General features: G+C 42.8%; 3 protein-coding genes across 9 annotated transcripts; 1 reads left to right on the top strand and 2 right to left on the bottom strand.

Moving 5' to 3' along the window:
* The first annotated feature begins 442 nt into the window (after window positions 1-442).
* acsl1a (acyl-CoA synthetase long chain family member 1a) lies at window positions 443-23,137 on the top strand. 5 transcript variants are annotated; one of them, XM_061273511.1, is made up of 22 exons: window positions 443-557; window positions 901-956; window positions 17,926-18,132; window positions 18,263-18,377; window positions 18,438-18,502; window positions 18,573-18,674; window positions 18,772-18,871; window positions 18,938-19,113; window positions 19,360-19,392; window positions 19,469-19,520; window positions 19,592-19,665; window positions 19,939-20,016; window positions 20,506-20,640; window positions 20,741-20,875; window positions 21,203-21,298; window positions 21,370-21,442; window positions 21,528-21,616; window positions 21,747-21,863; window positions 21,935-22,078; window positions 22,155-22,256; window positions 22,353-22,424; window positions 22,498-23,137. In XM_061273511.1, the coding sequence occupies exons 3-22, from the start codon at window positions 17,938-17,940 to the stop codon at window positions 22,636-22,638; spliced, it is 2,094 nt and encodes a 697-aa protein (XP_061129495.1). In that variant the 5' UTR covers window positions 443-557; window positions 901-956; window positions 17,926-17,937; the 3' UTR covers window positions 22,639-23,137. The 5 variants fall into 5 exon arrangements, with proteins under 5 accessions (XP_061129495.1, XP_061129492.1, XP_061129493.1 ...); XM_061273510.1 differs by lacking the exons at window positions 443-557; window positions 901-956 and adding exons at window positions 14,466-14,566; window positions 17,383-17,481; XM_061273508.1 differs by lacking the exons at window positions 443-557; window positions 901-956 and adding an exon at window positions 14,407-14,566.
* On the bottom strand, window positions 9,672-16,411 carry helt (helt bHLH transcription factor). 2 transcript variants are annotated; one of them, XM_061273536.1, is made up of 5 exons: window positions 16,134-16,411; window positions 11,356-11,409; window positions 10,875-10,979; window positions 10,685-10,781; window positions 9,672-10,270 (listed from the first exon to the last, which is right to left on the bottom strand). In XM_061273536.1, exons 2-5 carry the CDS (start codon window positions 11,380-11,382, stop codon window positions 9,759-9,761), a joined length of 741 nt encoding a protein of 246 aa, XP_061129520.1. In that variant the 5' UTR covers window positions 11,383-11,409; window positions 16,134-16,411; the 3' UTR covers window positions 9,672-9,758. The 2 variants fall into 2 exon arrangements, with proteins under 2 accessions (XP_061129520.1, XP_061129521.1); XM_061273537.1 differs by lacking the exon at window positions 11,356-11,409 and having other exon boundaries at window positions 16,134-16,406.
* Window positions 22,226-26,295, bottom strand: primpol (primase and polymerase (DNA-directed)). Of its 2 annotated transcripts, none has more exons than XM_061273521.1 (13): window positions 25,924-26,295; window positions 25,747-25,841; window positions 25,442-25,580; window positions 25,191-25,338; window positions 25,061-25,115; window positions 24,852-24,976; window positions 24,616-24,778; window positions 24,442-24,539; window positions 24,279-24,365; window positions 23,934-24,042; window positions 23,777-23,853; window positions 23,657-23,703; window positions 22,226-23,369 (listed from the first exon to the last, which is right to left on the bottom strand). In XM_061273521.1, the coding sequence occupies exons 1-13, from the start codon at window positions 26,095-26,097 to the stop codon at window positions 23,151-23,153; spliced, it is 1,536 nt and encodes a 511-aa protein (XP_061129505.1). In that variant the 5' UTR covers window positions 26,098-26,295; the 3' UTR covers window positions 22,226-23,150. The 2 variants fall into 2 exon arrangements, with proteins under 2 accessions (XP_061129505.1, XP_061129504.1); XM_061273520.1 differs by having other exon boundaries at window positions 24,852-24,979; window positions 25,924-26,293.
* Window positions 26,296-27,630: the final 1,335 nt, after the last annotated feature.

Genomic DNA, 27,630 nt, shown 5'->3' with positions numbered 1-27,630 from the left:
TCCTTTTGAGGTCAGAGTTGAAGCTCAGCTGGCAGACACAGAAGGTTTGCTGGGGGATTGAGCGTCCCTCTCACGTGAGCTCTTCATGCAGCCGGCCTAGCAGCGGACTTGCTTGCACCTGCTTCTTCTTGCAGCTTATTCCTAAATTGATTTTTGCCCCAATTTTTTTAACCCATTTCTTCCTTATTTATTCACCGCATCAAACCAATCAAAATACAAACTTTTTAAAGCTGCCAAATCTCTATTTTTTTCAATGTTCTATTCTTAACGGATGTGTAAGCAAACATCCACAAGTCGTAAAAGGTGACATTCACGTGGCCTCCAGACCAGCAGAGGGCGAGCACGTACCAAATTACAATTAATTGAGAACGTTCAGAATGCACTCCAAACCTGCAGAGGGCGATCACACAAATACAGCTAGCGGAACCAAAGGAAGCGTCGTAAAAGGTGACCACAACATTCACCTGTGCCCCTCTAGGAAAAGAGAAGCGTAAAATGTTTGTAAGTAGCCCAACAAGTCTGAAACAAAATTTCAGATGAATCTGAAAATGCAACAGGTAGGAAAACAAAGTCGAGTGTTGATATATTTCTAATGTCTTTATGATTGATTTTAAGAAGTACAATGCAATGCAGATTGAATACATTTTGACATTTTGCTAATTCAAATTGTGGACTTTTTTCATTTGAATAATAATAATAGTCAATTAAATTGTTTGATATGCTAGAATAATTTATATTAATTATTTGTGTAAAAATACTAGTACGTTTGTTTTATGAAACCTGTGAATCAAGTAAATTTGTATTGGCAGTATTCTTTATATTTTTCAAGAGTGTAGAGAAACAAAAGTTAATGGAACTGTATTTGATGTCAATCTTTTTCTGTATAATTTAATTAATCAGGCTGTTTTCAAAATTGGACTGAGTTGTCGTTAAGGAATACACCCAGAACTTGACAGGTATGTAAATACACACACACAGTAGTATCACAGTGGTCACAGGGTATGTGCGTAATGAAGTTTTTGGGTTGGGCAAAAAAAAAAAAAGTTGCTTGATAAGATCTGTCAGTTTGAGGGAGGGGATCATGGTGGGGATTTGCATTTTGAGTATGAAGAGCTGCAGGTGTCAGACAGTTCGACCCTCATCAAAATTCACTGCACAGCCACTACAGTGTCCGTTCGCTTACTCTGCAGGATTACGTTTTGCATTTGCCTGTGGTTAATGTGGAGAATTAAAAACTTTATCTGGGGTGTTTTTCATTGATGCTTATATAGTTAATTGTTTATCATATTTTGAACACTATTGGGCTTGTTTCGTCCTCACCGATGCTCAATCCCACGGGTCTTTGAAGACCAGCCTGTGGCCCTAAATCCAAAGGGCAGGCGGGGAGGCTGACTGGAACTGGAGCTCAGTGGAAAGGAGATTACGTATTTGATCATTTCTCTTCTCTTGGCCTCTTTCCATGTAATGCTAAAGAAGGCGTTGCGTAGGCCAGGGGTGTGTACCTTTGACACGAGTTTAAAACCTGCACCATTTGAAGGCGGTGCCACGGTCAGAGCAGCTAAGGTGCCTACATGCACACGCAACACACACGCACGCATACACACGGAAAAAAATCCCCATGACCAATCAGGAAGAGCTGGAGACATACAATCAGTGGGGGACAGATTGATGACACGTACAGTGGGGGAGAGTGAAATATGAAGTTAATGATGAACCAGGATGAAAAGAAGACTGGTCCAAGAGAAATCTTTTTTTATTTTAGAAATGATAACTGAGAGACAAACTCTTGACTTGAGGGTTTTGATTTGGGCGATGGGTTTAGGTCTAGGATGCGGTTACGATTTAGGTTAGGGTCCATAATCCCAGTCTTAGCTCCAGAGTAACCCTAAAACCACCCCTAAATTTACTGATATTTTTTGGGATAAATATTATATTATATTGAAGAATGTAGTAACCCTGATACTTTCTTGCCACTAGAGGCTGCACTTGAGCATCAACAAATCCTTCAATTTTATTTATATAGCGCCAATTATTTTAGAGGCATTTTACACATTAAGCTTGTCAAGAGCCACACTCATCTATTGTCTATTATTTTTTTAAAGAGTCTACACACCCCTGTTCAAACTAACGATCATTGTGATATAAAAATAAGACCTATATAAAACTAAACTACTTTTAACCCAATTTGTCAATCAAACCAAAGTGATGCAACTAGTATATTTCAAAAGCTGAACTTTTCCAAAGGGGACATCAATTAGAAGAAAGATAGTCTTCCAGTTCCTTTTGTGGTACAATTTAGCAGTTTGTCAGGACTCGGGAGTCTCTCTTTACACAGCAGCTCTGTGACATTGTGTCATCAGACGTATACACAACAATGTCACCAAATTGGATCAATTAGACAAAGTCAACCTTGCTCACAGTCCATCTTCAAGATAACAAGATTAGTTCTAACTGGAATGAAAAGTGGGGCCTGTAAGTCTCCAGCACCTTGTAAATCCAAACACTTTATTCGGTACACTTGTTGCACTTGCATTATTATTTTTTTCCATTATTTTTTCTCTCTACCTTCTGCTCTATCTGTTGAGTTTGCAAAGGTCTACCTTTCTTTCTTCTGAAAAATAAAATGAAAGCATTGTTATGAGTGACAAATAACTCGCTTCTATTATGATGTAAGTCTTGTACCAAGTAGCCATTTGCATGTGATTAGCAACATTAGCGGCTGCATTAGAAAGTTGCTCGCCTCCTCCCCCCTCTCAAACAAAATCCTCACTTACCCCTCTGACATTTCCCTCCTCTTCACCTTGAGCGCTCACGGCGATTTTCTTTTCACTCAGGCACCTCGCACACTTAACTAGAAGAATTCCGGCGGCTAATCTGGTGAAGTGCACGTATATTTGCAACACCCTTAACGCAATGGGCCCATCATTAAAGACATTCTTGGGACCACTCAAGATGCATGGTGGAGTTTTTTTTCTCTTTTCTACGATGTTGCAAGTGGCAACCAACAGGCATTTTATTAAAGGAACTCGAGTAAAGGGAAGGTTTCGAAACTGTCACATAAGCAACATACTGGCTATGATGTGATGACAACTTTTATTAGTATTCTGTCATGGACAAGAGTATTTATGACTTTTGGTGTTGCTTAAAGTAGTATATAAAATAATAAATACATAAGTAAAGAGTAACACACATATCTGTTGTGTTGCTATTCTGTGCCATGACAAATTTGACCCTGATCAATAAATGTCATGTATGCTAAAGCTCATAGGGAAAGCCTCATATGTATTGATTAAAATATGCCATGAAAACCTCCATTAGCACCAGGAGGCCTGATAAATCAATTTGTGTCCCTGGACAATGCATCGCTGACCCTTTGATTGAGGGATCAGTCGCCGTTTGTGCGTCCATCTTGTCTTGATGGCCGAAGAGGAGTCCCGATTGACCTCTTGACCTCGGGGGTGTGTTTATGTCCAGCGCTCCCGTCGGTGGGTTAATCAGCGCCGGCTGGGGGCACCCCGGGCCTGGGCTAAGTGACACGACCTCCGCTCTGACCCCGTGCCCGTCCTCATTTGGACAGCTGCTACACAAGCTTTTACCGAAATGTCCTTGAAAAAGAATTGCAGAAAAAGTCTACACACCCCTATTCAAATAGTCACTGTACTGGTGAATACTGTCTTGGACTTTTATCAATTGCAACACGGCCTTCCTGCATTAAGACAAGTGAGGTCAACACACACCAGATAGTCCACATCCCCTACCTCCCTCCCTCCCTCCCTTCCTTCCTTCCTTCCTTGCCTCCCTTCCTCCCTCCTATGGCAGCGTAGATGTTGGTTAACGTGAAAAGGGGGGTAATGAATTTTAAACTGCAAGAGTAACAGCTCTCAGACATGCGGTTTTAGTGTGCGAGCAAGGGGGCGAGTGGGTGGGCGTGTGTGCGTTTGGGATTTGTGTCTATGTATCTGTGTGTGTGTATGTGTGTATATGTATAGGGAGGATAAAGACCTTGCAAACGGGCCTGGCTTAGCTGACAGGTGACAAGGGTGCGAGTGAAAGGGGATTTTGTAATACCAACAGTGGGCAAGCGAGGAAGGAACGTGTGAAAGGGGAGAAAAAGAAGACTTTTCTTGAGCCGCTGAAGGAGCAGAGAAAGGAGGCCCGGAGGCTTTTGCATGGCACTAATCAAACCGCTCCACCGTCTAGCGCGCTCATTTTTATTCAAAAGCTCCAAATGCTAAAATGACGCCAATGGGGTTGATCCCTGTGTCAGCGCCTGTGTGGTATTTCCTTTCTCGCCTTTTTCCGCCCCGTCTTCAACTTTGACATATCAGTCAAGCCTCCCTACAATACGCAAGACAAACCACACACGGTCTAATGATGAAAAAGTGACATTAGAATCTGCTTTGGCAGCATGTTTGCCATTAAGGGGACTTGTTGAAACACAACCTCAGCTTCAATCGTTCATCTAACCTTCGTGAAATTTGGCTACATTTAGTTTTATAAGCGGGAATTCCTGATTGCCACGAGAAGAAGAAATTTGCCCCAAAACACAACTACCGATTAAATGGGTTTTTAAACCCTTTTTTGGATCATCTCCCTCTCCATTTCACACAATTTGGGTTACTCAAATGATAATTGTGAGTTAACGTGGGTTAAATGGGCCCTGCTGTGCCCGAGTTGGTCCAACATTTACTCAGTCAAACATCAGACCCCTTTTCTCCACCCCCCCTTTGTGTCCCCCAGTGGCGGTGAAAAGGCGAGCAGCGAGTGCAGATTAATCACGGGATGAGCGAGTGAGTGTTTGTGTGGTCCTGCTACGGAAGGAAGGAAGGATGGGGAGAGACCAGGAGAGGCGGGCAAGCATCTCAGCGTGGCAGTGTGTGGGAACCACATAGGGAGAAATCCCCGGCGAGGAACTTTGTTTTTCCCCTCCCTTGTGATCCCATCCCTTCTCTCCTACTATGTTTCCATTTTTCGAGGGGGTGGGAGCTTGGTTTCATTTTTATTCATAGGGTGGAGGCAAGGCTGTCCAAAAAGCAGTGTGTGGATGTAGTAGGTGCGAGCCCTCGCAACAATAGCCGCAGTGTTGTTTGGCGACTTGCAATCCCGGACTTTCGGACATTCTTCCCATGTCAGTATAATCACTACTGGGAGGTAGCTCCATTAGGGATTACCATATCATTAATAGCAGCCATGACTTTTGTTCAAAGGCCACTTGTGTAATGTTGCCTTTGCGGACGACGCTTAATCCGCTGAGCCGCAGCTGTAGGAAAGCGCGAGGCGCCGTCGCCGGGCGTCACACGGTCGACGCGGCGTCATCTCCATGTCCATGCGAGGCGCTCAAAGACACGCAGAAACAAGACTCAAATACAAAGTTCCTCCCATAGAGGAAAGAGAAACATCCATTCGACACTTCCCAACTGATCCCTCATTCTTCTTAATGCCAACCACCACCCCCACTACCTCTCTTCTTGACCCCCCCCCCCCCCCCCTTCCCCTCGCGGATCCCCAGCTCTCTTCTCAGATGGTGGGCCAGATTAGGAGGGCGAACAATAACAGTTTTCAATGTAAAAATGTGCATCTTGTTAGTGCTTTTTTTTTTTTTACTTGTCTCCGCCATGTGAAGATGGAGAGAGAAAAGGAGTTAGCAACCATTCACCAAGTTATCTGTGGGTGTCTTCACCACACAAACGGGGGGTGGGGGGGTTATAATCCGACTCCGGGTCCACCAGCCGCAGCTGGATTGTAAAATTCGGAATCTCCAATTTACAAAATCCCTGGAAAAGGCTATTTGGAAATTTGGGATGATGTCATTGTTTGGTTTGTTAAATTGTTTTGATGTTGCTCCTGATTGGTTGTTTCTTTGGATTTAATTAATGTCGATAGTTTGGCCTTTGGTGAGGATTGACGTGTTTTTGAGACATTTTTATATTACACACGCATGTTGAAGTTTAGTCGTTTGACTAGTGTAGAGAATAGGCTGCTTGACAGGATCCAACCGTGTTTGGCAGATTAAAAAAAAAAAGGCATTGCCGAGGAAAGTGCGCAGCATGTGTGCGGCTCTTGACAAGACCTTGTTTGTTTTGCTAATCGCTAACCGATGCTAGTGTCAGAAAAACAACAACACTCCTTCTGTCTATGTTCACATATGGAGCACCTTTTAACCCACTAGTTAAAATTCCCACCAAAAAAAAGATAAATACTTTTGTTGCTAGCTAATGCTAGCTCCCCTGGCTACTTGAATGGTAGCAAAGTGACATTTCTTCCGTTTTGTGTATGAAAAGATATAATAAAAAATAAAACTCCAATGTAGCTGGTGCACGACATGAGTTTGCCGCCCCTTTTCAACGCCCGAGCGATGTGTGACTTCCGCTCTGCGTGTGTTGCAACATGCTGTCATGTCCGACACGGGCTCCCCGCTGAGAGGGCCGCAACTAAGGTCAGCGGGGGGCTTTGACCGCCCCCCCTCCATCTTCCACCACCACAGCCCCAAAACGCTTGACCTTTCACGTAATTTTTATTTTTTTTAAATTTTTCTGCTGCTCAGTGACACCTTTTTTTTTTTTGCTTCCGTCCATTGATGGTTTGGAATCCTCCCCCTCAATCAAAGCGTCACACTAGCATCAGTCACACAGAAACATTTATAAGCTGCATCTTTCACTGAGGTTCATTCAGTCACTTGACTGCCAATCTTACTTGTCTCCCCTCCGGACCGCGTACTCACTGGGTGACCTCAGGGGGCGACCCGCCAAGCCCCCGGGGGCGCCCTCTGGACGCGGATAAATACGCCGGAGCAGCCGTCAACCGGCCGCACAAAAGAGGCGGCCGTGGCACTTTTGGCCCCTGGCAAGTCCAGCCAAGCGCACGGGGAGCATATTAGGACCCCGAGGTTTTATTTTCACTTTGGCCCGCTCGGCCGCTGCTTGGAATATGTCAGGTGGCATCGCAAATAATACGCACGGCCATTCAGTGCACGAAAGACTTTCAAGTTGCTTTCTCCTGATTGACGCTGTCACACTTCATATGCTCTTCCCGCCACTCAAGCGTGATGTTATTTTTTTTTTAAAGGGAATTGACAGAACTTCCCTTACGTACAGTAATCAACATAAGTGAAAACTACAAAAACAAAATTCTAGTGCTCTCAAATTTCTAAACATAGTAAACTTATCTTGTGATGGATGCTTCAGTAAATAAATTTCTCCCCTCCCAACATTCAAACAAAACATTTTGACTTTTTTTGAAGTAGTGTGTGTGTGTTGGGGGTGCCAGCTCCGTGGGGATGCCGTAGGGGGTGCGCAGCTTAAAAAATTTGGCAAGGGCCGCTTGGAATCGCATCTCCTTGTTCCCATACAAACAAGAAAGAGAAATAAATGCGAGGGCGTGACAGAGACGTGAGTCCACAGTGGGACATTTGGTACAGTATTCAACATGTTTTCATTGATACCAGAAGATGCCTTTGACCCCCCCTCCAACACACACTCCTGTAAAACAGCGCCCCATTCACTTCTGCCTCCGATAAGTTGCTCCTAAATAGAGGTAGTGTTGAATCGGGGGCAACTGGGAACAATTTGCATAATCTGATGGGATGGCGGTGGGATTGCCGAGCGCTTGCCAAAATAGGTGATGTAGAGTAATGTGGACTCCTGGCGTATATATATATATATATTTTTAATGCTCTACTTGGTCCAGTTGTAATGTTTTTGTCAATATACAGTGAGGTGACAAGTGTTGTTGCAACTGGGCCTCATTTATTCACTTACAGTGAACACGCTGCCAAGCATGGCTTCTCTTCTTCTGATGGGAAAACTGTTGCTCATGTGCCTGCCAAGTTTTGGCATTAATAGCCCAGGAAGGGGGGGGTGGCATTCGGTGGGGGGGGTCTTGGGCGGGGGAGGTGTGATAGATAGGGCTATCTAGTGTGGGAATGATTTCTATCCCCAATCCCCCCCCCCACCCTCAACCCACCCCTTTTGCTCCCCCGTGTTAAGCCTCAGATCAGATTGTGAGGTGCGTAAAGGCGGCCGATGCCGCACTCCGATTAACTGTTGGTCTTCTCGCAGCTTGCGTACGTCCAAACAAAAACATCATTGTACTGCGGGAATGTTCACTGGCACCTCGCTGGATGCGAGTACTATGGCCCTCTGCCAAAAGTATCGGGACGCCATGGTCATATTCCTGTTTTCTTTCTGTATTTCATGGTATTTACATTTAAATGTGGTAAATAACTCGAGGCACCTTTTGTTTAAAGTTACAGTTTTAAAATGAGCAAAAGTATTGGAATACATGAGTTTGACTGAATAACATTTAATATTCCACATGGAATAAAAGTTTTTGATCTGAAATCCAAATACCTTTATCAAAAAACAGACAAATTAGTTTGAATGAGGAATATCGATTGGACAAGCCACTGAAATTGGTTAATCAAGATACCACTGTACTTTTCAAAAATTCGAAAAGTCTCATTTAAACGACTCAAACCGTTTGTAGTATTAACACCAAAGACAGCGGCTCGGTTTACATGACAATAAATGCAATTTCTTTTTACCCGTGCTCATATTATTATTATTCATGCGATGTGTGTGAGGCTTTTTTCGTGTCCCCCTGTCGGCTTTACTTTGTGTTAGCGGTCACCATTCATCCGCATGCATGGCCACTGTCTTCTTTTCAGGTTAAGGGGGGCCTGCTTAATGCCGCTTAACGTGTTTTATTCAAGCATCCAGGCGAATGATGCCGTTTTATTCACATGCATCCAGCCACCCTGAAATCATTCTTGTGTACACATATCAGTTTGTGTACACAATGATCTCTTTTTATGTCTTTTATTGATGTTGAATGTGTCTTGAGATGCCACATGGGGAGATGTGGATTCTTTCATGTTTTGAAAAAAAATAAAAAAAACAGGAGGGGGTGCAAGAAAAAGTATTTTCTTGTGGTTTCCTTAAGAGCAAAACTTTGATTTCATGGTGTTGATGACGTTTCTTCGCAATCACTCAAGGATGAAGCGGGATTGTTTGGCTTTCAGTCTTCGCTCACAATGACGCGGCTTCTTTTAGCTGTTTAAGATCCCCCTTTTGAACACATACAACTTTGTTAGAAGAGTTGAGAAGAAATGTGTTATTTCTCCTTTTAGGACCGTTTCTGTACCAACTAATTTGGAGACTTCGCTGGATTCTTTTATTAGTGTATTTGGAGTGGTTGATGTTTAACACTATGCTCTTTTTATACAATTGACACTGAAGAGGGCAAAATAATCCAATAAGGGTTAAAAATACTTTTTTTTAACCATATAGCGTTATTTTTAACATATTTTCAAAATATTTGGTTATTTTAAACCGAAATTGTATTTTAATTGGGTTATTTTTTTAAATAGCTTTATACTTTAATACTTTAACCCATATCAAGCTATTGTTATTTGCCAATATTTATTTCATTCAGAGTAAATATGATACCGTTTGTATATAATCCTGAATTATTGCAGAATTTAGTTTTGTCATTATTGTCAAACAATATTGTCATCTAGCCGTGGATATGGTGGGAGAGCAGGAGGCTTCGTAAAGCTCCAGTGTTCACACCCACTACGGCGCAAAATGCCCTTTTGAAAAATGCTGTCAAGCTCATCCCTGATTTACATGATCTATCAAGGTCATGTGTATAAAATGGCAAAAATAGCTGTATATTTTTTAATGAAACATTTACTTACATCATGTACAAGTTCCATCTCATCCTCTGCATGAATATAAATAAAACGACAACAATTTATGTTACATGGCGTGTTGCGCACTGTGCAGAGTGAAGGTGTTGTGGTGCGCGTGGCCAAGCAAGTTGAAGTAGTGATGATGTTCGAGTCCCTGCACCGGTGATAAGTATCCACCGTGCTGCTGCGCGTGCGCTGCACTCAAAGCCACAGCGGGCGGGTACGAGATGGCCGGGCCGCGGGCCGAGCCGTGCCAGGCCAAGTGTCGTGGCGGGCTCTGCTGTTGCTGCTGCTGCTGCTGCTGGTGATGTTGGTACATCTCTGTGGGGCTGTGCAAGCTCTGATGCTCCGGAGACGAGTGCAGCTGGTGGCCCAGGTAGTCCGAGGCATCGGGCCCGGCGGAACCGAACACGGGCTCGGTGATTGCGCGTGATTTGGACTGCAGGAAGGCGAGGATACGCGCGTACTTGATGTCTTTGGTCTCGGCTCGGTCTTCCGTGGTCAAATAGTGGACTAGGTTCTTCATGCACTCGTGGTAGCCGTAGTGGAAGTAGTTGGCGAACTCGGTCAGTAACTCGCCTGAAGTGACACACAAAAAAAATTGATCACGTTTGATATTCTGATTTGTAGTGGACCGATACCGTAGAACTCCCAAATTTAAAAGACAAATCTCACGCTGACGTTTCATTTACACTTTTGACTTCACATTTATTGCATTGTCTTCCTTTTTTTTTTTTTTTTTTTTTTTTTTTGTGGACTGCGTTGGCTAAGATGACTGTAATCATTTGGAAACATTTGAAAATTTGATCTTAAAAATCGGATTTTTAGAGAATATGTATCTTAACATTGTTTCTAGTTGAAATTTCTTCTCAGTATGGAGCCACTACCATTTTTTTTTGTGTCCATGCACACAAACATTTTAAAAAAAAAAAGGACATTTTTTTTCCTCATTTTGAATATCAATCGACCCCGTCGAGTGTCGTATATACTCACCCTTTTCTCTGCCTCTTGGAAAATCTGCAGAGTGGAGAGCTCTCAAATACTGAACTGTCATCTCCAATATTTCAGCCTTCTCCAGCTTCCCGGAGTTCTTTTAGTGGGAAGGAATTGACATAAAATGCGTATATTGTAACCACAATATCAATTTACATCGCGATGTGATGACGTGTAAAGACTTCAATACCTGCTTGGCCAGCGCCATCGGTACTGTTTTCCCCAGCTCGTTCAAGCAGCGATTGATACGATCTCGTCTTCGTTTCTCGATCACTTTGTGAGAAATTGGCGTTCTCTGCAAACAGACAAGAGCATCATCTTTAGTGAAAGTTGAACTTTTTCTCAGGGGAGTGCGCAGCGGAGCGCACCGATGCGCGTCAGGCAGCGTTACGCACAGCTTCTGGCAACTTTTCTGCCTCAAGTGCACTATTAAAACCGAAATATACTCTAGTGAGACTTTTAATGGAGTATATTTAGCCAATTTTAAGGTACTGTAGCTGAATATAGTGATTAAATCTGTAAATATATAAGCGCGTCTTGTTATATAATGACGTGATGGCGTTGCATGCGCATAAATACGTGGAGACAAAGTTCAAGAAATACAAATAAGCTCTATTAGGTTACAACTTAATATGAAAGAAGACAAACGTGAGCTGCATGCTTATATATACCTTTCGTTCCTTCATTCTGGATGCCATAAAGGAGAAAATCTTTTCCCCCCAAGTCTTCCAAGATGTTGCAATTTGCAGAGAGACGCGATGCCGTGGAAAGTAAAATGAAATGTAAGCAGTGGAAAACAAGGCAAGCCCTTATAAAGGGGCTCGTCCAGGGGGGATTCACGCCAAAATGTAAATTATTCCACGCAGGGATTAAACTGGGGACCATGCGTGCACGCTGCGCTAAATGTCCGTATAGGATCAGAAACAGTTTAGGGGGGGTGGAGAAAAAAAATAAAGCAAAGAGGTGGGCTGTCAGGGGGGCTAACCTGGCTTTGTTAACCCACGTGGCTGCTTGAAAACCACGTGATTCGTCGTGGGATCATATCTTTGTATTGTATCATGAATGACGCGGAAAACGGCGCGAGTGAGTGGCTTTTGGCGCACATGAGCGCACGGCCCAAAACAACCAAACAAACAAAAAGAAAGAAAAGAAGTCGTCCGTTTTTTTTCCTCACACGACGCCCTGTTTCGTCGTCTTTCAAACACACACATACACACATGGCACACACACTCCCTCACTGCCATTAGATTAATTAAGTAAGCTTTTAATAGGCTGTTCCGCCAAGTTTAGGAGAAACCTTTTTTTGGGCACCCCCTTAGCGTCACACGATTTACTCTCGTGCTTTGTTTTTTAGTTTTGTTTTTGAGACGTTCTTCTTTCATTTGTGTGCTTGTTCTTTTCTTTCTAGCACGACGAGGGCAGGTGCATGCATGCGTGCCTTGCGGGGGCCTGCTGGCACACGAGCGTGGTCCGCGTCAAGGCGCACGCGAGGAGCCGCCACTGGAGACCCCTTTTTGGAGGGGGCTCAATTTGTATCCTATTATCCTATAAGAAAATGTCTATTCAGTGCCATGAATAGTTTCATTGGCCTAAATTTTAATAATGCTCTGCGAAGAAAGGGAGAAATAAAGAAGAATGCAGCTGGTGCGAGCGCGCATTATCCGCCGTCACCTGCGAGATGGATAGCCTGGAGACCCCTATTCATTTGCCTAATTTCGGTCAACTTAACAAACTTTGGGAGAAATTATACTGCCATTGTTGCGAGGGGTGAGGCCTTCTGATCGAATTAACAGCGTGTTTTGATCCGGTAAATGTCATTAGAAAGCGGGAAACAATCGCGTTTCAAGGCGCCCGGGGAATGCGCCAACGCGGGGACGCCAAAGCGCAAAGTGCACAAAGGCTGCTGCTGAACGCCCTCAAAGTTTTCCCCTCTCCAAACAAAAGGCATTATTTTATACTTGAATACATTTCGTACAACAATTGGCTGTTTGCTTCAAACATATTTGAAGCAGTAAGGTTAACAACAGGTTTATTGTGTGCGTGCACCCGGACGGCTCTCATGCGCCAAAACAAGGCGGCTCGCATGCAGTCTCGCCTTTTCACGGAGCTTTTCATGCAAAAAAAAGAAAATAATTCACCCGCCGAGCGGCTCGCCTATATTTGATCCTGCGAGTGATGTCAAAGAATTAAAATAAAAAAAGATTGGAAAAAAGAGCATGGGGAGGTTGTGAAAGAAAAGCCTCAGCAGACGTTTTGGAGAGAGCTTCTTTTCGGGGAGCACCATGGAGAGAAAGGCGCGAGCGAGCGCGAAGAGGGCATAAAATCCAATTACTTGATTGTGCACTTGTTTAAAACACTTTTTCCCCCCCCTTTCTTTTTATGTGTTTGTACTTTTAAATGTGCACTTGTTGGACTCGTTTGTGTGACGCACAACTGCTGGCTCGCTTTGGGCTCCGCAAAAATAACGCACTGTAAAGTTAATGTGTGGCAACACTTTGACAAAGATATAGTGAATTATATAGTCATTTCCCCAGACTATATTTTATTTTAAGGACAACTTGGAACTTTGGGACTACCATATAGTCATACAAACAATATTAGTCCATGTAGAATGTTTATCCATCATTTTCAATTGGAATTAATTCAAAAATAAATAATAATGTATATATGTATATTTAATTCTTACAATGGGACTGGCAAATGAGGTTAATTTAAAACTCTTTTTGTCATATGGCAATGCACCATAGACCTAATTTTTCATAAATGCATGAAATAATTTCTCAAAGCTTAAAATTGGAATAAAAGCAAAACAACATTTGACAAAAACCTTACTTAGTTGTATTGTCAAAAAATATTATTTTTCCTTTGCTATATGTTCTAGTCAAAATACAGAACTCCTGTCCACACTAATGATGCACTCTTAAAATTCCTGGGTTAAAAAATTAAAGTTGGGTCATTTTGGGCTTGTTTTGTGCATAAAAACAACCTGTCAAATTGTCCTAACTTCCATCCGGTATAAGAGTTGTTTTGTACAAAGTAACCCAGAAAGTTGGATCAAATTGACACAGGTCGGTCCAATCTTTGACCAAACTTGGGTTGTTGTCCACCCCCAGTTTTAAACGTGCAATTGCAGATGATGATGTCTGAACTATGAAACAAAGCAGACTTTATATTTAATGTGAATGTTGCACAATATTTTGCATCCAAAGCAACACTTTTTCTGCCATTTTCACCATACTCATAATGCTTGATTATATAAAGCAGTATCTTGTCTGTACTTTGTATATTGCAGACACCAAAATGATTGCGCAATATGTTGAATTACTTCGTTTGTTATCACATCCATACAGGATAAAAACGCTTACAGGCGAATTTCATTGTAAATCCTCATGCAGGCTGATGTGTGACAGACTAACAGAGCAGTGTGTCTGTGTGTTGTCTGGCGCTGATCCGTGACCCGTGGTGACCCCTAAGCCACACACCCCTCCCCTCACATACACGCTCACACTCCATTATTTAGCTTAGTACGCCACCTACAGCCTAAAGACAGCCACTTCACACAGCCTCCTTTGAGCACAGCCCATACAAGAAGTAAAGCACTTTACATGCCACACAACTCATTCATGATGAATAGAATGCAGTCAAGTGTACAAAAAAGTAATTTTTACTCCTTTTTTTTTTTTTTTTAAGGAGTGCCTAATGAAATGGGACGCTACATGACGAGGGCAACAAGTGAACCAATAGCAGCTCTCCTTCTAACCTTTGCGGAAACCCATGAAGTAACCCGTCTTCTGATTGGCCTGTTTTCAATTGCGTTATTTTAACCACGTTTTGTCCTCTCACGGAAGTGTCACAACTGTGTCCGTACAAACTTTTCTCACGGTAAGTGCGATGTTTTACATATATGACTCGGTTCATAACTTGTTTTGCCGAAGTACGCGTTGCCATTTGTACCGAAAGTTTAATGTTATGTTCCTGCTTTCACGCTGTTTAAGCTTATGACTCTCAATGAGATAGTTGAAAGTCTGTTTTCATTTGGGTTTTTTCTTTCTTCTGGGGTTCTGTTTGTTTTTGGTAAAAGCTCTGGCGGTGCTGTCTGCGTTACGGCTCATTAAACACCGTCTGGAATTTTATCTCGTCGAGGAACCGTTAGATGCCTGCAGAATTTGAATTCCAACCTTCCACCCTCTGGTAAACGTGGAGGAACATGGTCGTAATGGAGTCAAAGATGTTGAGCGTGCAAAGCAAATTTAGCAAGAATATAGGGAGTAGCTGGGAAAAGCTGTCTTGTTTGTTCTGATCCAGATGTGCCCGATAGAGGGCAGCAGGTCAGGTGGGCGGGGTCACTTGAGATTGAAATGCTTAAGTATGTTCTTTATCTAAAGAGTATTTTGAGGTGACTTGGCAGAAATAAATAAAACCCAAATAATTGTGGAGAATACCTTGCCTCTCCAAATTCATCAGGTGCTAGCTGACTCGTCACTTCATTCTGTTTTGTTACAAATATTCAAATTGTATCCAAATGAATGGCTGCATGCAAAGCACCACTGCAGCGACATTGTGAGGGCGTAACCTAGTTGAGTAAATATAATTATTTTTTTTGCGGTACTGCAGATATTGCCTAAAATAAAAGTAAAAGAGAAGGATATACTTTGTGGTCCTTTCTCAAGTGGTCATCTGCACATGTTCTGATCACAGGTCGATGTAACTGTGGGTTAGCGTAGCGACAGAAAGAATCCAGCCTGGACTTAGAAAAGTACCCTGAATCGAATTTAAAAGAATCATGTGACAATGTTTTACTGATGAGTGGTAGCTGCATGGAGAAAGAAGTCATGCTGCTCGCCTCAAGCAGTTTTACACTATAGGGCCATTTTGTTTCCCTTTATTCACACTATTAAATAAAATTGCATAAACTTGACTTGGTTAGCAGTGCACATAAATGATTCAGTTCTTGTTTTGAATGTCGACTTTGTTTGTCTGTCGGGAGTTTGCTCATTCTGCGTGTTAACGCCTGTTTTGGCCAGCATTTGCATGGATTATGAATGTTTGCAGTGGGTTTATGTGGACAGAGATATTTCCAGATGACATTTCTTGTGTGTACAAAGGAGTATTAGAGTGAAAAAAAAAAGAAACCTCCAAAGCAGTTGACTTTGTGATAAGTTGCACTTTTTTGAGACTGAATTTTTACATGAAAGACTTTGAAAGTCAAAATTTGATAATAAAAAGAGCCTTGCAAGGTTTGATTGTAGTTGAGAAGAAAAATAGGTGTACAATTTTATAATTAAATGACCTGGAAAATGAAAGACTGGGAAATCCCAAGAATTAATTTAGTAGTGTATTTTCTTTTTCATAATGACTAAAATAATCTTTTCTTCATACTCTCTCATACATTTAGACAGGACTTGCCTAATCTTGATATTTATATCCCAGACTCTCAAGTTACACTCACCGAAACATTTCCAGGAATGCTTCAAGCGGTTTTGAGGCATTTTCCACTGCAATGTGACGCCAGAGTTGTCTCTGTGACCTCCACGGGTCGAACGCACTGATGCTGTGTTGGTAGCAAATGACGAGTGCACGCCCTTTGGCCCAGTTAACAAATCTCGTCCTCCCCCTCCGGCCCGTTTGCCAAGTGCGGCCTCTTCTTTTCTCTCTAAACCATGTGACTGGAGGTGTACAATTTCATAGGAGGTCAAGACCCGCAGCGTGAGCTGGTGAGGACTGTCACAGTGATACCACTTTTTCCCCCCCACTCATATGACACTTGACTTACGATATTTCTAATCAACTAGCAGCGTGACGATCCGACTCGAGTCAAGCTGTCCAACCCGTTTACATCACAAGTAGCACGATGAAGCCAAACAGACCCGTGACGTGTGTGTGCATGTTCTAATGTTGAAACTTCCCGTCTGTGTTTGAGATCCGTGTTTGCACACGGCTGAGCCCGTCTTGACGTTGCGTTGTTTCCGATGACCCTCCTGATCCGCTTTGCCCTCTCTCCCACTTTCTACTCCAGCCTGTGTGGGTGAGGGTGGCGTGGGGGAAGGAGGGGGTGTATGGGGTGACCCGCAAAACCATCTGTCATTGGTTCGCCATCCTCCCGGGCCAAGTATGGAGAGTGGAGGTGTTGGCAGATTGCAAAGTACCTTTTGCCTCCAATAACGCTCAGCCAAGTATGACAGTGGTTGGGAACTGGTGGTCAGGACACAGTCACACTGACCTTCAACTAAAATTCTTTGAACGACATAATTATATGTATATCTTTTTAAAATGTCCACGTGGATACACTTTACGAATGTACTTTATCCTTCAACACTTACTACAAATTCAGCTCGCACAGGACTTTAGCGTTAGCGTAACAACTGCTAGCATGTGATCAGTTCATTTTTGAAATGTTAGCCATATACACAGTACTGAGAGCTTTTGCTATTTAGTTTGCTGGAATTGTACACTTTTTTTATTCACAATTCAGCCAAAGGGTGACAAAACTGCTTTTCTCTGTCACCGACTTTTTATGGCGGATGCCCTTCGGCGCACACCCCCCTTTCAGCTTCTCTGTTAGCGTTGTTGCTCTTGTGAAATATACACCGGCTGTCTAGAAAGAAAAATCTTCTTTGGAAGGTTGGGCAGTGCCGTTGGTCGCGTGTGTGTCTTTCTGTTTGGGAGGGGACTGTTGGGCGTATTTATGCTATTCATAGTGTGAGAACCTCAGAGGTCTATTAGAAGTCATCGAGTCCTTCCTCATAGAAACCAGCGCACTTCTGCAAAGAGTTTCTATTTCTCGGTCACTAAGAACTGTGAGTATGGCTATTTGATTTAGGTGCTAGCACTTGTAGCTGTGACCTGACTCTTGTCATTGTGATTTTTGTTGATGGATTGGCCTAAATAGAACACTTAGTTAAGTGGTGACTAATGGACATTATTTGCTCATTTATTTCTGATTGTGGTCCGAGTGGAAGAATGATCACGACATTGAAAATGATCAAATCATCTTCTCCCAATGGTTACATTGTTTACAATTTTGACACTTAATTATAAAAGTAGGTGAGAAGTCAATTGTTTCAACTGTGGCTGTTGTTTGTTAGCGTGTTAACATACGGAACAACATTTGTTAGCATTGAAAAGTTTGGTTTATTTGGAAATGTCCTTAAGTTTCAAAGAAAAGCGCAGATGACATGAAATTACATTTTATAACAGTAGTTCAATAAAATGCAAATGATCTTTGCTATCTCTAACCGTAGTACAAAACAGCCATGCAGGCTCAGGAGGTCCTGAGACAGTTGCGGCTTCCAGAGCTGGATGACCTGCGCCAGTACATACGTGGACTTCCCACCAACACGCTGCTGGGCATGGGCGCCGTGGCCACCTTAACCACCTACTGGCTCTGCACCCGACCGCGAGCCCTCCTGCCGCCATGCGACCTCACCATGCAGTCGGTAAACATGCAGGTATGTTGGCTCTTTAATCACAATAGAGGTGTCAAAATGAAAGGTCTGAAATGGAGGATTTTCCTTGCCACCACACAAATGACACATTTTTCCGCAGTTCGGCAACGGTTGTGTGTTTTCTTTCCGTCAGAGTGAGGAGAACGCGAGAAGATCGGTGCTCAACAACAGCGACGAACACATGGCGTACTACCACAGCGACGCAAAGACGATGTACGAGGGCTTTCTACGAGGGCTTCGAATGTCAAGTGAGTTATCTCATCAGCTCGCCACCGCTCCGCGAAGCTAAGCGCTGCTTCTTCTCCTAGGTAACGGACCGTGTTTAGGAGCGAGAAAACCAAACCAGCCCTACGAGTGGCAGTCGTACAGAGAGGTGAGCTGTCCGTCGTCTGAACCAGTCCCAGCCGACAGCAATGAGAGAACTTTGCTTTGGGGCGGCGCAGGTTGCAGACCGGGCCGAGAACATGGGCTCCGCTTTGCTTCACAAGGGTCACTCTCAGTCGGGAGACAGATATATTGGGATCTTTGCACAGAACAGACCAGAGGTAATACGAGTCTCGTTATTTTTTTTGCTTTGGTTAGTTAGTTTTGGTTAGCAAAAGGCAAAACATTATCCACATTTTTTTTTTTGTGATCTTTTAGTGGACCATTTCCGAGCTGGCTTGTTACACGTACTCCCTTGTAGCCGTCCCGCTGTACGACACGCTGGGCGCAGAGGCCATCGGCTTCATCATCGATAAAGGTAATCGATGTCGCTGTGTGACTCGGAGTGATGACGACAACGGTTTCTTTGCCGCGCGTTCTCCAGCCACCATCAGCACGGTGATCTGCGACGTGCCCGAAAAAGCTCGGATGATCCTCGACTGTTTCAACGAAAAAAAGCAAACGGTGAAGACGATTGTGTTGATGGAGCCGTTTGATGCCGAGCTGGTGGCCCGAGGACAAACGTTCGGAGTCGAGGTTATGAGCCTGAAGGACTTTGAGGTTTGAATATTAACCTCTTTTTGTGCATCATGTATCATTTGGATATTAGTTTGTTTACGATTTGATTTTTTTTTTTTTGTCATCAGTCTTTTGATCTATTAAGACAGGGGGAGTTCTTAGTTTGTCAAATCCTTTATTCAATCAACCAGAAGTCACTTAGTTCAATTTGGCCAATATAAACTGGTCAGCTGGGAATCTTTAGCGTTGTTGACATTGTGTACTTTTTTTTTTTTTTTTTTTTTGCAGGACTTGGGTAAAACTTACCACCATGATCCCGTGGTGAGTAGAAGCACATAAGTGAAAAATCTACAAAATGACTATTTCGATTTTTTTATCCTGTGTAACATGATTACAGCCACCGAAACCAGAGGACCTTGCGCTTATCTGCTTCACATCTGGAACTACAGGTAACTAAGAAAAAGTATTCTAACATTATTATTATTTTTTTAATATTGATATTTTGTCTATATTTTGTCAGGAAACCCAAAGGGTGCAATTCTCACCCATGGAAATATCATCGCAAACACTGCAGCTTTTCTTAAAATAACTGAGGTAAATGTGTTTGATTGCTATGAGGAGGGTGGAAAGCTACAAACGGGAACAAGATGGGATCTGGTTTCCTTCACCTTCATGTGTGCCCGATCTATAAGAAATGCTCCCCCCCCTTCATTTTCACTCTTCATGGCATTAGGGCAAAATACAGGCCTCTTCCAAAGATGTGCACATCTCCTTCCTCCCTTTGGCCCATATGTTAGAGAGAGTTGTGCAGGTATGCCCCTTCGCTAACCACGACGCGTGCATGTGTTTTGTGTGTGTCCTTCACAGATGCACTGCATGCTGAGCTGCCGTGATGTTCTCATATCCTATCTACCTTTAGCTCATATGTTTGAGAGAGTTGTTCAGGTATGCCACTGATATTTTTTTGATTTCTTCACCAAAATTTCAAGTTGCTTTCGAGGTCTCGTAAGAGGTTGGATGTCAGCAGGTTCACAATAGCCTGCTTGCGATGCACACTAATATTCACTGGTTTGGATTTTTGAGTTTTAATCACCTCTTCTGAAGTTCAACACTACCTGTGGCGGAGCAAGGGGGTTTGGGTTTTTCTGGGAATTTTTGTCCCCACATTTGCACCCATCCCCCAAAGAGAACATATTGTTATCGCTATATTCGTAAGAATTAAGAAAGAAAGAAAGAAAGAAAATGGTTTACAGACTCCCTGAGATATTCTTGGAAACGTCTTTGTTCCGCCAATACGTACTACAAGCTAAGAATCTTCCCAATTGTTGTTTCCTGCTTTTGTTTTCCTTATATTTAATCAAAGCCCATTATGCAAAAGTAGCTGTGAACATCTGCCTGGATGCAACATGAAATGGTTGAAACTTGCTCCACCAGGGCGTCATCCTCACCCAAGGCGCTCGTATCGGATTCTTCCAAGGTGACATTCGACTCTTGATGGACGACCTGAAAGAACTGCGGCCGACGTTCTTCCCTGTGGTGCCACGTCTCCTAAACCGCATGTTTGATAAGGTCATTCCGCATTCACGAAATGCAAAAACGCATTTTTTTTTTTGAATGACTGGACACTTGCACTCAAAGCTCTTACGCAAAACTGTGTTGCCCTCTGCAGATATTTAGCCAAGCCAACACGCGGCTAAAAAGATGGATGCTTGATTTGGCATTCCAAAGGAAGCTTTCGGAGCTGAATAGCGGTGTGGTCAGGAGGGACAGTATCTGGGATAAGCTTATCTTCAAAAAAGTACAGGTAAATGGCCAAATACAGTAATTTCATTTCATTGTTATTACAAACACAATATGCTGAGAGAAAGAACAATACAAATATATCCCATCTTTTTTTGGAAATACAATACTTGTTGTTTTGTTGCTCTTTCAAATTCATTCTCTCAGTGTGCTGCCTTCTAGTGGTCAACAGTAGAATTACACCATACAGAAGCAAGTGTTAATATTAACTGGAAAAAAAACAACCACAAACATGGAACCTGTGATGGACTACAACCACATTTTCAGCTTGGCTCAAGTATGTCGTCAACATGGCTTCAGTCGTGTTTCTTCTTCTTACTTCCTCGGGCAGGCAAGCTTGGGTGGACGCGTGAGGGTGATGCTTACAGGAGCGGCGCCCGTGTCGCCCCCCGTGCTGACTTTCCTAAGAGTTGCGTTGGGATGTCAGGTGAGACGCATAACGACAGCACTTGTTTTTTTTTTTGTCAACGACAATCTAAGCGCGCTCCGTTTTGTCAGTTTTACGAAGGCTACGGTCAGACAGAATGCACAGCAGGATGCTCCATGTCGTTGCCTGGTGACTGGACAGCTGGTAATAATAGCACTTTGCAAAATAATTCCAATCGGTTCTGGAAGCAAATCATTGAGGCGTATATTGGTTTTTTTTTTTTTTTTAGGTCACGTCGGGGCTCCTCTGCCCTGCAACGCTATCAAATTGGTCGATGTGGAAGACATGAATTACTTTGCAGCCAACAACGAAGGAGAGGTTTGTTGGGTTTCCAAATACTTCTCATCCTTTCCTAGCATCACTTTTAGAAGTTGAATACAATCCATTTTTAAGTGGCTATTAATGCTGTGACCCTTGAGTTAAATGGCGTCCTGCTCTGACTTGTCAGGTTTGCGTCAAAGGACCAAATGTCTTCCTGGGATACCTGGGAGACCCCGAGAAAACGGCGGAGGCCATCGATAAAGACGGATGGCTGCACACAGGGGACGTTGGCAAATGGCTTCCAGTAAGGAATCTAAATTGCGGAAAGAGGATCGGTCGGTTCCCTTTCATAGCGTCTGACTCCATCTTTTGCAGAACGGTACTCTGAAGATCATCGACAGGAAGAAGCACATCTTCAAGCTGGCTCAAGGGGAATACATCGCCCCGGAGAAAATCGAGAACATTTACAACCGCAGCGACCCGGTGGCGCAGATATTCGTGCACGGTGACAGCTTACAGGCGAGTGCTTTGTCAGTCTTGCGCAACATTCCAAACGCGATGTGTTTATTGACTTGATGTCGTTGTCCGTGGAAAGGCATGCTTGGTGGCGATCGTGGTGCCCGATCCCGACTTTTTACCCATTTGGATCAAGAAACGAGGCATTACTGGCTCCTACTTGGAGTTGTGCAAGAACAATGTGAGTTTATTTTGACAACAGAATTCAAGCCAACTTTTATTTTGTCAACAAAATTCCCAAAACATTCCTCCACAATTTGTTGTGATTTTCTGGCAGGATGTTAAGAACGCCATTTTGGAGGACATTCAGAGACTGGGCAAAGAAGCTGGACTCAAGTCTTTTGAACAGGTGAAGTTGTAATTGTCAAAAGATTTACAACTCTAATATATAATCTCTGACCACCCCCCTCCCCCCTCCTCAGGTGAGAGACATTGCATTACATTCGGAGATGTTCTCTGTGCAAAACGGCCTGCTGACACCGACGCTCAAGGCTAAAAGAACAGATATTCGGAATCACTTCAGAGTGCAGATAGATGAACTTTATGCGGGCCTTAAGGTCTAAGCGGATTGGACTGGAAGGTTACAACTGAATGGGAACATGTTTCCCAGTGACACATTTTTTTGGGGTCTAAGCTTTTCTCAACAGAGCACCAAATCAAGTGAGTGGTTTTATTTATCCTACTATAAATCTTGCAGAAGTTTAAACTGGAGGTTTTAAAGTTTGTGGCATGTGAGTGGATAATTAATGAAGACATTACAGGTAAATAATATTTGAATTGTACTTAATATAGCAAAGAATGATATTTGCATTCCCCCCATTTCTCAACCGGTTCAGTTTGTTTTTATGATTGTTTCATTTGGGGGGCACAAAATAGCAACAATTTTAATCCTGTCTTTGTCACACTACTCGTTTTAAAAGGTGACTTATTGGAATTGAGACCTGCCAATTCAAAACATTTTGTGCTTGTAAAATAATGTATAAAATATATATATATTTTTTGCAGGTCCGTGCTTGAGTTGTGAGTAAAACAAAGTTCAATAAAGTGCAAAAGTAAATTGGATTAACGTCATTCTCTATGAATGGAAACCTTGCACGCAGTTGAGCAGCAGCTCATCTGAGATTTCGCTGCTTGTCAGCTCAAAGTCGTTGAGACAATCAGAGAATTCCTGGTCGTCCTCAGCACTTCCTCCCCACTTGTCGGCGGCTTCTTGATACTCAGCCGCTTGTTTCGGTGTCTGGGTGGCTTCAATGTTGCCTGCATCGTCCATTACGTAGTCCTGATCCTCGTCGTCCTATCAGGACAAAATTTGAATAAGGAAAAAAAAAGCAATCGGAAGATTTTGATAAAATACAGTCTTGACATACAAGTTTCATTCATTCTGTGTCAACTTGTTGACGAGTGTAACTCAAAACAATCAGGAATATAAACCCTCGATCATATTTGACTTAAATAGGAACAACTTAATAGAATGTAAAGAATTAAAAGGGAAGTCAAGTTTAGACCCGATATTACTACTAACTCAATAATGAAAATCAAGCAATCAAAATCAAATCTTGCAAAAGTCACAAATTTACCAACCAGCATCATGATGTAACTGATGCAGATCTCCTGTGGCAGTGGGTAACCTGTAACCCAAAAAAATTATTGTTCTGAACTAAATTACTACTATATTTGTGATCGTTGCATGAAATAACCTACTTGAGGATCTAAAGTTCCTACACTCGGGATCGTGACACTTCTGGTACCAAACCTCCTCTTTGAGATCCACCACGATCCTGCAAACAAAGAACGGACTCAAATCAAAGCGGTGGCCCACAGGTGAGCAGTTATCGTGAATGTTACCGACTTCACGTACATGATGTTGTTGCTTTTGTGAAAGCGGCCCACGTTGTCACACCAACGGTACTTGGCAATGTCGTAGACCAGAAGCTGCTCGGCTGCAAAGTAGTGCCACCGTCTGATGCCTGTGAATGCATAGGGAGAAAAATGTAATGTTTTTTTCACAAAGCCTCTGTTTACACCCTGTTTTCACCAGATGATTAATTTGGGAGAATTCCAGCAGTAATTCTGAATGTTTTGAGCACATGCATGATGAGAGCTCCCTCTTGTGGTACATGAAGGAATCCCTGCTGCGTACGCTTCAGGACAAAAAAAAAAAAAAGGAAAATGTTTAATTGTCTTTTCCTATCACAACACTTACTTCCTTGTATGTTGTCCCTCCTAACCACTGTCAAAACAAAGTCGTCCACTTCTCTGTGAGGCGACATTAGGTAGCCTGAGAGTGAGCCTGTCAAAAGAAAAGTGGACAACTTTGAGTAAAACGAAAACAGTGTGGCGATATAGCTTGACTCCTGTGGTCTTACTTGAGTCACATGGTAAATCCATCTGGGTGTGAAGCCTCGTGGTCCGACACGCTTGGGTGTCTGTGACTTCCCACGTTAGAATTCTCTGGCCTGTGAAGCTGATTGCATAACAGACTTTTATTAAATAGGAATAGCATTGACTGACAGGCTTGAGTTGGTTTCATTTCAACATACCTCACATTGCACACTAAAGATGCCAAGAACACACTTTCTTCTGCTGAAATGCCCTTGGTGGGTTTGGAGATGAACTTGTTGTCATCTGCTAAGGAGAAGGCAGCGTTCTTCCCGACCTTAGATGACTTGTAAAGACGGAAATTTCTGTTCTTGGTGTAGACCCCTGTTGAGTGTCGTTGAAAGAAAGTCACACTTGGGGGTATCGAGGCAAACGTGCACAATTTTGTGCGGCTTACCAAGATCAACAAACTTAGCACGGTGCCCATCTTTGTTTTTCACGTGAAGAAAGCTGAGGTCAATTTCGTCAGTTTTCAGTCTTTTGGTTTGTGTACTTTGACTTGTCAGCTCGCTGTGTGTTCCACTGCTAGAAATAAAGTGTAATGATTTTTTTTAAAAAACAAAACAATGACCTACGTAAATAATCTCAGCAAACTGAAGTACAAACCCATTCACATTGCATTCATCCAGCACAGGTTGAAGTATGGAATTAATGAAGGCACCTAAAAGCGACAATAACATGACTTTGTGTGGTTTATTACATCCAGCCCGTGACTAGTGTACTGCGACAAACGTACCGACATGAATGTTGTCCTTGAAAACGGCATTTGGTAGATTGAAGATGAGATGTCGACTAAATTTATCATCTGTGCTGGAGTCCAGATTGAGGATGTTTGATGCGCAACATTCGACCCCATAGATGTCCTTCAGCTTTTGACAAACATACTGTCAACAAAGGAAAACATACACTATTTATATAAAACTATATAATACACGCGTTTGCATATAAGATAAATAAGAAATTAACATATGTTCAAAACTAGCCAACCTGGATCAACATGGCCACCATCTTTTTGCCATCGGCTTCTCTGTTTGAAGGCTTGTGGAACTCCAAGTCAAAGTACAGTTTGCAAACAGCGCCCTCTGGGATCACTTCGTAGCAGTGCATCAAGGATTGTGTGTAAGTCCTGTGCAGAAAATGTAAAAAAAAATCAATTGACCATGTCTCACAGTACAGCGGAATACCAAATAGCCCATACGTCATACAATTTATAAATAATAAAGAATACACCTTCACACTATGTCCATATTTGAGCTACACGTGTTCTGTACATGCAGTGCAGAGATCTTTACCTGTAGTAGTGCCACAGTTCACCGTAAGTGGTCACCAGGAATATCCTTTGACCCTGGGGAGCCTTCTCTTTTTCCAATGCAAAGACATGCACAGGCTGAGGAGCAAATCAAGAACATCAATGTTAAGAGAGAGACTTAGTCTTTGCTGGAGAACAACAGGCTGATTCTAAACTGTACCTCCTTGCAGCTCTGAGCAAAAGCAATGGCCACACTTTGGCGATGGAACAGTTTCCAGACGGAGGAAGGCTGGTAAGGCCAAAGTCGAGGCTTGTAGCGCGGAATTACTGGATTATGATGAAAGGTCTCGGCCAGCTGCTCCACCTTCTTGAGACGCTCGCCCCATTTTTTCATCCTCGCTGTTGTATTTGTCCAGGGAAGTCTGGGTGACGACAAGCGACACTTCTTCTCAGCCTTTAAGCGGTAAACTGACACTTTCGGTTTCAGACTTTGGCGCGGCTGTAACCGGAAATAGTGTCGGCTCGTGAGTGAACGATTTGTTCAAAGGACCAATTCTTTTCAGTGAACGAGAGTGAACGAATCACTTCCTAAAATGATTCGTTCTTTTTTCAGTTCATATGACTTCGACCAGTAGGTGTCAGTAATGCCCATTGAAGCTGGTGCCACCTCGCGGTAAAACAAAACGAAGAAAATGACGTCACTTCCCGTTCACGAGCGAACAAAACACAACTTCTTTAATGCGCGTTTTCTCCAAGCTAAAGGCTCACTTTTAACAACGGGGAGATTATGCTTCTCTTTGGGTAATCTTGATTTTATAACACGTATAGTAGTTTTTAAATAACGTGTATGCATATATACGCCTAAACATTGTAATCCAATATATCCACTGCGATTTCACATTGGATTGCTGGTTTGAGATTTACTTTTAATATTATTTTTAATAAACATTTGTTAAAACATGTCTGGTGTTTTATTCCTTGTTTTTATATTCGCCAATTAAAACATAAAAACGGACATTTGCTTTATATGACAATATGTGTATGTTTATCTACTGCAATTTCACATTAGATTGCTGGTTTCAAATTTACTTTTATTATTATTATTTCTTTAATAAACATTAAAAACCTGTTAAAACTGGTCTGGTGTTTTATTCCTTGTTTTTATTTTTTTGGGCATGAAAACAAATATCTGACATTTGGATAACTGCTTTATATGACAATATGTAAATGGATTTTACGTTGTATAATATAATGTAGTGTCTGTGTGACGTCACAGACCAACCAGCCAATCAGGAGGTGGGGGTGAGGGCGGGTGTGGCACTTTTCACTTTCAGTTCAGCTTTGGGCATGTTTTTCCCTAATGAACTGGCCTGTTATTAGGTACACTTGAAAATGGCAGTGTACCTAATGGAGTGTCCAAGTGACGTCACAGATACTTAATACAGTGCTTCTCAAATAGTGGGGCGCGCCCCCCTTGGGGGGCGCGGTGCTATTCCTGGGGTGGCGCGTGTGACCCTGGGGAACAGGCTTTTTTTTTGGCAGTACTAGAATAAAGTGTAATTGCGCGTTTACTACAGCAGGGGGCAGTGGCGCTCTCATTGTTACTTCTGTCACGTTTGCGACAGTGCAACATTTTACGACTTACAAGACAGGTTAGGATAGTCACGGTGGGGAGGGGGGGCGCGAATAGTTTTCTTCTTGCTAGGGGGGGGCGTAACAGAAAATAATTGAGAAGCACTGGGTTAAATAAAGGTTAACCTAAAAAAAAAAAAAAAATTAAAAAAAAAAAGTGAACCCTGAACTTTGAACCCGCCGTGACCCCGCGGTGACCCCGTGGTGACCCCGTGGTGACCCCTGGGTGACCTTTGAACCCTGAACTTTTAACTCTAGTTAAAAATCGAAAATGTGCACATGACCCCGTGAACTT

Source organism: Syngnathus typhle, linkage group LG3, assembly GCF_033458585.1.
Source record: "Syngnathus typhle isolate RoL2023-S1 ecotype Sweden linkage group LG3, RoL_Styp_1.0, whole genome shotgun sequence".
Taxonomy (NCBI): domain Eukaryota; kingdom Metazoa; phylum Chordata; class Actinopteri; order Syngnathiformes; family Syngnathidae; genus Syngnathus; species Syngnathus typhle.
Note: the sequence above shows the minus strand (reverse complement) of the source record. Positions and strands in the feature narration are given on the sequence as shown.